We start from the raw sequence: 10,431 nt of genomic DNA, 5'->3' as shown, positions 1-10,431 counted from the left end.
ATAATTTTTGTATTTGCATTTGCTCTAAAAGCAAAATAAAAAAATGCGTGATGGCGTTTGCACGACTTTCCAAAAGAGGGGGAGAGAGAGAGATTACAGCTGTCAGAAAAGAGAAGAAATGTCAAATTTCCCCTCACTTCCCTTCATTAGTTGAAACCCGTCCAGGGGATTTTTTGTTGTTGTTGTTTGTTTGTTTTTTGGCAGCGATCAGTACGAGCCCCTAAAGGGACCTTTGCAAAAAAAAAAAAAAAAAAGACGTGGTCGTGCGCACGCGTTAGTTTCCGGTTTGTGTATACTATAACCTCATTTGTGCGTCACTGGTCACTGCCTATGAAGAAAGCCAGAGTATGGATGCACATGAACTAATACAGCTGTATTTGCTCAAAATCTGTCTGAAATGCAGATCGTCTAGGATAATTCTAGCTAATTATTCGTTTTAATTAAACATGTGCCTTCCTTTATATCTGAAGTCCTTTATGTCAGTGGCTCTGCTCGCAATAAGCGCCGTTATTAATAATAAAAATAAGCATTTCTCTGCCACCTGTAAGGATGCGTTAAATCCGACAAAGTGGTTTAAAGGGGCTCTATGTAAGATTTTTACTTTAATCAAGTATAAAAATATCCTAATATGTTTGCAGATATTTAGGAAACATGCTAAGTTCACCTAACGTTACTTGTTTCACAGAAAAACAATGTTACAGCCAGATATTTTACTTTGAAAATGTGCGTTCCGTGTCAGAATTTTTGTTTTGGTCTGTGCAGTTTATCCAATAGTATTTCGATATCACAGGTTGCCAGTTGGCGGAAAACACCGCGTATTGCAGCCATGGAAACCAGCAAAACAAACAGAGAATCAGGCAATAACGTCAGCTGCGCGTTCCTGCTCTCTTGTCTTTCACGGTGAAGTGACACACACCCGCAAACAGGAATATATGTTAATTAAAGCACCCCAGAAAAAGGGCACTTTCTCTCGAGGGAGAAAAAGGGCAGGTGCTCAAGCCCCTTTTTTGTCTATGTGTGCACGTGCCTGCAGGTGGCAGAGAAATGCTTATTTTCTTTATTCAGTTCTAACAGCGCTTACTGCGAGCAGAGCCATTGACATAAAGGACTTTAGATATAAAGGAAGGCACATTTTTAATTAAAACGAATAATTAGCTAAAATTATCCTAGACGATCTGGTCTAAGAAAGCCAGATTTTGAGCAAATACAGCTGTATTAGTTCATGTGCATCCACTCTCATTTTCTCTTTAATTTTCATGATCTTTATTAGTTCATGTGCATCCATACTCTGGCTTTCTTCATAGGCAATGTCGCACACATGAAATAGGTTATAATATACACAAACCGGAAATTGTAACGCGTGCGCACGCGAAAGTATATTTGTGCACGCGAAAGTATATTTGCGCACGCGAAAGTATATTTGCGCACGCGAAAGTATCTCGTGAGCACGCGAAACTCATGTCATCTTCTTAATTTTTGCAAAGGTCCCTTTAGGGGCTCCGTAGATCAGTGCTAATGCTTGAGGTCCAGCTTGCTGCAAAAAAGATTTGATACTGACTGAAATCCTGTCTGGTTGATGCCCAAAATGAAGCTGATGGGAGCGCTAAATGTAAGGATCTCATTTATACACGACACTGCATATAGTAGCAGCTTTACTAGGTATACAAAAAAGACCTGTATGTTGTGAGACTAGTGACACTAAATCAGATTATGTCAATGTAAATAACTTAATCATTTAATCACGACTCAGCACTCACGTTGTTTGTTTTTAAACTGAGGTTTACACTTTCAAAGTCATTATCTAGTTATATTATCTTTAGGTTAACCCAGACTGGAAAAGGTAACAAAGGTCCTGGGATATCAGCCAGTAAAAAGCAAAAGATAAGCAGGACCTTTGTACCTACATTTTGGCTTTTTTTTTTCACCCTCTCTTTAGTCAAAGTGATTTACCTTTTTTCCTCTTTCTGATTCACTTTTAAGAGTGCTCCCTAAACTAACAGATCTATTTTAATCACACAGTTGGTTAATCCTGCAAGGAATTCTCACAGAAAACAAGCCTTGATCCAGTCTGTTCAGTGCAGTGAAGGGGAGAGATTTCAAGAGAGTGCTGCACAAGAGCTCGACGAATCATTGGCAGAATGCATCTCTCCTCGAGTACACCCTTTGAACATGGAGACCCAAAGATGAGAATGGTTACATTTGTGGGGTGCCTCATGCTTGCTTTTGCAGATGTGGGAGAGATGATACAGCCTAGAAACCCTGGTTGGACTGGTTCGCTTTTAGTGGTGCCCATGGACGGAAGTCACTGGACTGGTGTGAAGGCTGTAGCGGAGGAGATGGGCCGCAGGGGTCACAAAGTAATGGTGGTCATTCCAGAAGTCAGTGTACTGCTAGGACCTGGTAAACACTACACTACTAGAACTTTTCCAGTTCCATATGGACAGCAACAACTGGATGAACTCCAAGCCCGGAATGCTGAGGTCATGGAAAGTAAGCAGCAGCCTCTGTTGGAGAAGATCAGCACCAGAATCAGTAACATGAGGAAATTTGTGGACCTCCAAAGGGCCACAGCTGAGAGTCTCCTTTTAAACCAAGAGCTGGTGGATTTCCTGAGGAAGCAGAATTTTGATGCGGTACTCACCAGCCCAGCTGTGCCAACTGGTGCCATCCTGGCTTATAACCTCTCCTTACCTGCTGTGTATATGTTGCGAGGTTTACCCTGCGGACTGGACTCGATGGCCACAGCCTGCCCAAACCCTCCCTCTTACGTCCCACGGTTCTTTACACACAATTCAGACCGTATGTCTTTTCGTCAGCGTGTGCTGAACGTTCTAGTGAGCATCTTGGAGCCTTTGCTCTGCAAACTGATATATTGGTCAACTGAGGATGTAGCATCCCGTTTCCTGCAGAGAGATGTGAGTGTGGTGGAGATCCTGCGAAGTGGAGCTCTATGGCTACTGCGGTATGATTTCATCTTGGAGTTTCCAAAACCCTTGATGCCAAACATGGTTTTAGTTGGGGGGATTAACTGTGCCATGAAAAGACCTCTGACTAAGGTAAGTGCAGAGATGGTTGTAAGCATTTGAATGGATCCTTAAAATGTGAACAAACTGCTCTGATTGCGTCCGTCTCCTACCATTACCGATTTCTTTATCCCAAACACAATCAAATGAATCAAACGAAAATTATAATAACGCGATTAACGCATTAGTTAATTCAACGCAAATCCCGGACGAGCCCCCATTTGTTACAGCCGGCTCTTAGGCTGCAACAAATAGGAGACCAGACGCACCAGTTCGTTGCAGAAACATTTATTTTACACAAGGAAAACATAAATATAACCTAGATAAGAAGCGTTTTAGGGCCAGGCAGGACACTCAGCATAACGCAGGCCATCAAGCGCCATACTGGAAAAAGACGACCATTCAACCAGAAGCTCCCACACAACTGGTCTCTGTGGCATTTAACTCCGCATCCAACAAGTGTCAGGTGTGTTGGCCACGCCCCCTCCAGACGGCACCTAAGAATCACACACCCAACAGACGTACAGCGTAGACTGGGATGTCACAGGATAGTTCACCCAAAAGTCAAAATCCTATCATTTTCTCACCCTCATGTCCTTCCAAACCCATAAGACTTTCGTTCATCTTCAGAACGCAAATGAAATTATTATTTTTTTTATTAAATCTGAGCGATTTCTATCCTTCCATAGACAGCTATGCAACTACCATGCTTCAAAACATTCATAAAAAGACTAATCTATATGAATTGAGTGGTTTCAATGTGAGAATACACTTATTTGTGTTCTACTTGAGATACTATGATGAAAAGACCAGGTTTGATTGGATATACTTGGAATTAGAGGTTTGATTTCTTGCCTTTTCTTTCTTCAATAATTTCATCTCGTGAGCTTAACAAGTCACTTGTCGCCACCTACTGGTATAACAAAATAACCTGCAAAAAGAATCGGTCAACAAATCTTTTCAGCGAGTGATTAGATTTAGACTAATCGATTCATTGGAATGATAAAAATCCCCGGAGCGCGCCTAGTGTAGTCAACTTCATTAACAAATGACTCTTATGAACCGGCTCTTAGTGAGTCAAGAACATAAGTTCACTTACGAATTGTTTTTCCATTTTTTTCGTGAATCATAAAATTACTACTGCTCGGCTAACTCAGAAGCTCTCTGAGAAATATAATCCCATCCGAATATGTCTGAGATTCATTTCGTAATTTTTTGGGAATCTCCGACCGTCCACTCCACTTTGATCATGGATAAAGGTCTTTTTGCCATCCAACGAAACAAAAACATAAAATCAATTAGAAGATCCCAATCACAGAAACTAATAGCAGAGTTAGGTACAAATCTAAAATGTATTTTAGTTTTCCTCAATTGCTAAGACATTAAGTGATTTAATTGGCCCAGTTTCCCAAACCAAAATCACCCAAACCACCAAAACAAAGACATTTCTCAAAACATTTAAAAAACTGACGACATACCAGTCAAAATCTGAGAGAGAGCTGAAATAATAATTTACGAGTGTTTGAAACTTACACATGTACAGTATAATTACAGTACACAGTACCAGTACTTTAGATGAGGGAAATTTTTATTATTATATATACAGTAAACTGGAGCACATGTTGTACACCCTCAAACTTATGATTGTCAACTTTCTTTGTAGCCATTTTTATGTGTACTGTATTTTTGCAGAACTAAGAAATGACTGCCTAGGGATATAGTCTTGTGTCAGAAGACCAATATACTGCTATAGTACCGTATACTGTAATTAAATTTGTCCAAATGTGCAGAGGATGCTGAATTTCCTTTTTTTTTTACTGTATTGTAATTGTCAGTATAGGCTACTGTATTGCGGTGCATTTGATTTTGTCAGAAGAGAATACGTTTTTGACTAGAACATTTTATTTTGACCTGGAAGTTTGAGGTTTGTGCAAGTTGAGGTATAGTTTCGAGATTGTGTTTATAGTTATGAGAAAATGTGTTATGAATTGTGTGTTAGCAATCAAGAAAAATAATAGGCTGACTACATTAAGACAAATTTATGCTGGCTTGTCATACGGCCAATTTAAAGTCTTGTTTTAAATAGTTTGGTCAGTTTTGCAAGAATAGATAGATGTTTTGGGTGTTTGCTAAAGTGTTAGGAGATTCTGGGTGGTTGCTTGGCTCTTGGTGTGCAGTTGCTAGAGTATGTGGTTGATAGGGTGTGTGTGTGTGAGTATGTGGTTGATAGGGTGTTCTGGGTGAACACACACAGACATTCCCATCACTATTAAAGGATTAGTTCACTTTCAAATGAAAATTAGCCCAAGCTTTACTCCACCTCAAGCCATCCTAGGTGTATATGTAGACTTTCTTCTTTCTGATGAACTCAATCAGAGATATTTTAATAAATATCCTCCTGACGCATCCGAGCTTTATAACTCAGTGAACAGGGGTCACGAGTATGAGCTGAAAAAAGTGCTTCCATACACATCCATCCATCATAAACGTGTATTCCACATGGCAGGGGGTTAATAAAGGCCTTCAAAAGCGATGCGTTTGTGTGTGTAAAATCCATATTTAACAAGTTATGAAGTAAAATATCTAGCAGACCGCCTTCCGTATTCAAGTTATGAAGAAAGTGTAAACTGGCGTAAGTTGATTAGGGAAGGCGTAGGACGTGATCATTGTTTATATGTGAAAAAGCCTAAATTTTCAATCTGTTCAACATATAGCGATTAATGCTCAATTCATATGGATTCGTTTTACGATCTCTTTATGAACTTTTTTTAAGGGTCAAATAGTGTTGTCAAAAGTACCGACTCCGGTACCTAGTCGGTACTGAAATTTTAAAAACGTGACGTTTTGAGCGCTGTTGAGTGGATTCGTAAACATCTCTGATTGGCCGTTGTTTTCACGGCTCATCGGATATGTCTGTGATAGGCTTCAATGATCAACGCTGTAAAAACGTTGTAAATAGTCATCAATAAATCTCTTCACTAAGCGCTTACACAGATACACACGGGAGCACTGTTAGACGCCTGCTTTCAATCGCTCGCGCTCCAACTTTCAAAACGCTTTTAAATTCAAACACTTCCGTGTGCTTTCAAATGCTCCCACGCGTTGATCATTGTAGCCAATCACAGGCATATCCGATGAGCGCGTCAACACAATGGCCAATCAGAGATGTTTATGAATCCGCTCAACAGTGCTCAAAGCGTCACGTTTTTAAAATTTCAGTACCGATAGGTACCAAATTCGGCACTTTTGACAACACTAGGGTCAAAGTGATAGTTGCATAGCTGTCAATGGAGGGTACCGAACTGGCTCAGATTTAATTAAAAAAATCTTCATTTGTGTTCCAAAGATGAATGAAAGTCTCACAGGTTTGGAACAATATGAGGGTGAGTTTAGGGTGAATTTAGAAATGGAAAACGATCCCTTTAAATAGGAGTCACAACAATATTTGATTCAACTATGTTCTATGATCATTTTCTCACCCTTATGTTGTTACAGAACTATGACTTTTTCTGTAGAACACACACACAAAAAAGTATATTTTGAAGAGGTAACCGATCCATTTTGGTGACTGTTGACTTCCATTTTATTCCTTAAATATCTTATTTTTCCAATATCTTTTTTTTATTGTCTTATTGTTCCACAGAAGAAAAAAGGTTGTACAGTTCTGAAAAAAACATGAAGGTGAGTAAATGATGAAAGAAGTTTCAGCTTTAGGTGAACTGTCCCTTTAAGGGTTGCTTTTAAGATGCAATTTAAGGTTTTGATGTTAACATTGAGGTGCTCTTTGGGCTTTATCAGAGGGAACAAAGAGTATCCTTTGGATTGAGAAGCTTTTGAATGCTTTGAATGACAAACAGGCTCTATAAGAGATACGTTGTAATTAACTTTCTCATATATACTGTTTGTCGTTCTATACAATGACAAGATAACTGATGCATCATGATGTGTGGAGGTTTGGTTGTAACTTTGTTCAGGTAATCAACAGTTTAGCACTGTCAATAATGAAGTTTATAATAGCATTATAGTAATAATTTACCCAGAAACTGTGCGAAATCTTAGCAATTTTCTTTGTTGGTTGTGGAACAATTTAAAGAAAGTCCCCTCCCACATGTGTCTATAGCCACTAAAAAGCTGGAAAGCAATCTACTTGCTGTCTATCTGATAGTAAATTGCAGAAGCAAACAGACACATGGAGGTAAAGGTTCACAACGTCAGTCTTTAAGACTTCTGGTTAGAAAGATGCACTGCAGAGCAATTTCATGTGTAGTGATCAGTATAGTCTGTTGTGCAGCGCTGGAACAGAATCCGTCTGGGAAGAGCGGTTGGACTGGGAAGCTGTTAGTGGTACCAATGGATGGAAGTCACTGGACAGGAGTGAAGGCCGTGTCAGAAGAAATGGGACGCAGAGGTCACACAGTGATTGTGGTGATTCCAGAGATCAGCATGCGTTTGGGTCCAGGCAAACACTACATCACAAAGACGTTTCCGGTCCCGTATGGGCAAGATTTAATTAACCAAATGATGGTGGAACATGTTCGTGAATTGACAGCACCAGGGCTGTCCCTACTGAAGAGTGTGAGTTCAAAGGTGGTATATTTGAGAAAGATTTTTAACTGCATGGACTCTACAACTGAAAGTCTGTTCAAGAACCAGGAGCTTATAGAATTTCTGAGAGCGCAAAACTTTGATGCTGTTTTAACTGATCCTGCCCATCCAATGGGGGCCATATTGGCATATAATCTTTCCGTACCTGCGGTGTACATGTTAAGGGGAATGCCATGTGGTCTCGATGATGCGGCCACAGCTTGTCCGAGCCCTCCTTCATATATCCCACATTACTTGACTCAAAACTCAGACCGCATGTCTTTTGGTCAGCGCACATTGAACCTTCTTAAGAGCATGCTGGAACCACTGGGGTCTAAATTTATTTACTGCCCATTTGAGAAGTTGACATCCAACTTCCTGCAGAGAGATGTGAGCCTGACTGAGATCCTGAGCACTGGAGCTGTCTGGTTGATGCGGTATGATTTTAGCCTTGAGTTCCCCAAACCCCTGATGCCCAACATGATTCTGATAGGAGGTATTAACTGTGAAAGTAGAAGCCCACTGACAAAGGTGAGCATCTTCTTTATGCTCATCACATGATACACTAATGCTACATGACAAGAAACGGACTAAATGAGGTAAAAAGCTCAACTTTTAAGACCAGGATAAATGTTTTAGAATGAAGAATGGTCATGACTTTCAGGACTCATATTGTGTGATTTTAAACTAAATCAAAGTTAATACATTATCTGCAGGTGAACCCAGGCTGGAAAGAGTGACAAAGGTCTTGGGATCTCAGCCATATTATTAACAAAAAATGAATTGGACTCTGTATCTACGTTATTCATTGCCAGGGTCATTTTGGGTGAACCTAATTTTGCCAAATTCCACATGTTCTGGTAGCAACATCAACATCCTTGTTGGTCCTGGAGCAACATGCCTGACAACCAATCAGATTTTAGGATTTGGTATTTTGTTAAAGGTAGTTTTAGGACTGATTTATGGGGGCTGGTTTAGGATCTTTTCAAACCTATAGTATCGTTTCCCTGTAGGGTTTTCTTTCTTTCTTTCTTTCTTTCTTTCTTTCTTTCTTTCTTTCTTTCTTTCTTTCTTTCTTTCTTTCTTTCTTTCTTTCTTTCTTTCTTTCTTTCTTTCTTTGTGGAAAGGATTGTTGTACAAAACCTGTTGACCCTATACTCTGCAAAATCAAGACATGACTCATTGTGATACTTAAGTCCAATGACTCGACCACCACAGCCTGCTTGGACACTCATCTTACATCCTATGATTCTTCACACAAAACTCAAGACAGTATGTATTTCCATCAATGTCTGCTAAACATTCTAGTGAGAATCTTGAAGCCTTTGCTCTGCTGACTGATATATTGGTCACAGGGTTTCTGTGGGTTTTTAAAAAGTCTTAAAATGTCTTATTTATCTTATAACAAAACTAATAATTTCCATTTTAAGAGGTCTTAAATTTGGGCACTAAAAAACAGGAATCGCCTTACTGTTACAGATCCCTTGTTTCCCTGTACTCCATTTCCCAGAATCCTCCTGTTTCATCACCTGCACTCACTTCCCTCGTCAGCTCCCCATCGTCACTCATCACCTGCACCTGGACTCTATTGTTAGCACTCCCTTTATATTGCACTCACTCCCTTCACTCCTCGTCCGTCTTGAATGTTGTATAACGTGTATGTTTGGTTCTCCTTGCCTTCTGTGTATTAAATACTACGTGTAATTGTGGAAATCCGTATCTGCCTCTTCTCTACACCAGCATACCATAACAGAAAGACGGACCAATACCGCTAGATTTCCACTAGAATATGGAGACACTCCCCGGCTCCCTGGCTACCGCTCCTCCAACGCCTCTCACTCACCTTTCTGCTGGCGATCGCCTCATCGGGCTTCTTCAGGTTGGTCGTTCACTGGAGAGGTATGTGGAGGAGTTCGTTGAGCTGGCTTATCTGACTGACTGGCCCGATGCTAGTTTAATCGCCCTGTTTTTGGACGGTCTGGATGACAACACTCTCCGTTTCCATGAACCTGATTATCGTCTCTCCTTAAGTGAAACTATCAATTTTATTTTGTTTTTGAATAATTCCAAATTCTATGTGGATGAGTGTTGGTCTCCAGTCCGTCCAGAAACACGGTCGGCTGGGCCAGTTAGTCAGCCTCCGTATTCCTCTGCTTACCCCTCCAGTGAACTTCCTTCCTGCCCCACGCTGGGCCCACACTCTCCTGCTGGGTCCGGAAAGCGGAGGAGGAGGAAAAGACCTGCCGCTGAGCCCTTTCCAGCCTTCACTGAGCCCGCTCCAGTCTCTCCAGAGCCCGCTCCAATCTCCATAGAGCCCGCTCCAGTCTCTCCAGAGCCCGTTCCCGTTCCTACAGGAATTTTAATCGTATTCGAGGGTATGGATTGGCCCTCTGTTCCAGTCTCCGCCGCCGAGCAAGCAGCGCCAGTCTCAGCCGCCGAGCAGGCAGCGCCAGTCTCCGCCGCCGAGCAGGCAGCGCCAGTCTCCGCCGCCGAGCCCGCATCTCCAGTCTCAGCCGCCGAGCCCGCATCTCCAGTCTCAGCCGCCGAGCCCGCATCTCCAGTCTCAGCCGCCGAGCCCGCATCTCCAGTCTCAGCCGCCGAGCCCGCATCTCCAGTCTCAGCCGCCGAGCCAGCTGCTCCAGCCGCCGCAGCCGAGCCACAGAGCCCTTTATTATGATGAACTTTGTTGTTGAAACATACAGCCCTAAGACTGTTTTCCCTCCCTGCCTCCCTCTCCCGCCTCCCATGTGTGTCTTCAGTGAACCTTCACCTCAAGCCCCCTCGCCCAGATCTCCACCTCGGACCTCTGGGCGATTACCTTCAC

General features: G+C 41.7%; 2 protein-coding genes across 5 annotated transcripts; both read left to right on the top strand.

The window, feature by feature from the left end:
• The first annotated feature begins 1,183 nt into the window (after positions 1–1,183).
• On the top strand, positions 1,184–9,888 carry LOC137021488 (UDP-glucuronosyltransferase 1-6-like). 4 transcript variants are annotated; one of them, XM_067387996.1, is made up of 4 exons: positions 1,184–1,609; positions 2,020–3,056; positions 6,667–6,704; positions 9,348–9,370. In XM_067387996.1, exons 2-3 carry the CDS (start codon positions 2,139–2,141, stop codon positions 6,700–6,702), a joined length of 954 nt encoding a protein of 317 aa, XP_067244097.1. In that variant the 5' UTR covers positions 1,184–1,609; positions 2,020–2,138; the 3' UTR covers positions 6,703–6,704; positions 9,348–9,370. The 4 variants fall into 4 exon arrangements, with proteins under 4 accessions (XP_067244097.1, XP_067244096.1, XP_067244095.1 ...); XM_067387995.1 differs by lacking the exon at positions 9,348–9,370 and adding an exon at positions 7,315–7,431; XM_067387994.1 differs by lacking the exon at positions 6,667–6,704 and having other exon boundaries at positions 9,348–9,888.
• On the top strand, positions 7,263–9,459 carry LOC137021489 (UDP-glucuronosyltransferase 1A1-like). Its single transcript, XM_067387999.1, has 2 exons — positions 7,263–8,138; positions 8,324–9,459. Exons 1-2 carry the CDS (start codon positions 7,263–7,265, stop codon positions 8,345–8,347), a joined length of 900 nt encoding a protein of 299 aa, XP_067244100.1. The 3' UTR covers positions 8,348–9,459.
• Positions 9,889–10,431: the final 543 nt, after the last annotated feature.

Source organism: Chanodichthys erythropterus, chromosome 6 (genome assembly GCF_024489055.1).
Source record: "Chanodichthys erythropterus isolate Z2021 chromosome 6, ASM2448905v1, whole genome shotgun sequence".
In the NCBI taxonomy this organism is placed as follows: domain Eukaryota; kingdom Metazoa; phylum Chordata; class Actinopteri; order Cypriniformes; family Xenocyprididae; genus Chanodichthys; species Chanodichthys erythropterus.
The sequence above is the reverse complement of the archived record's forward strand: the minus strand, read 5'-3'. Positions and strand labels throughout refer to the sequence as shown.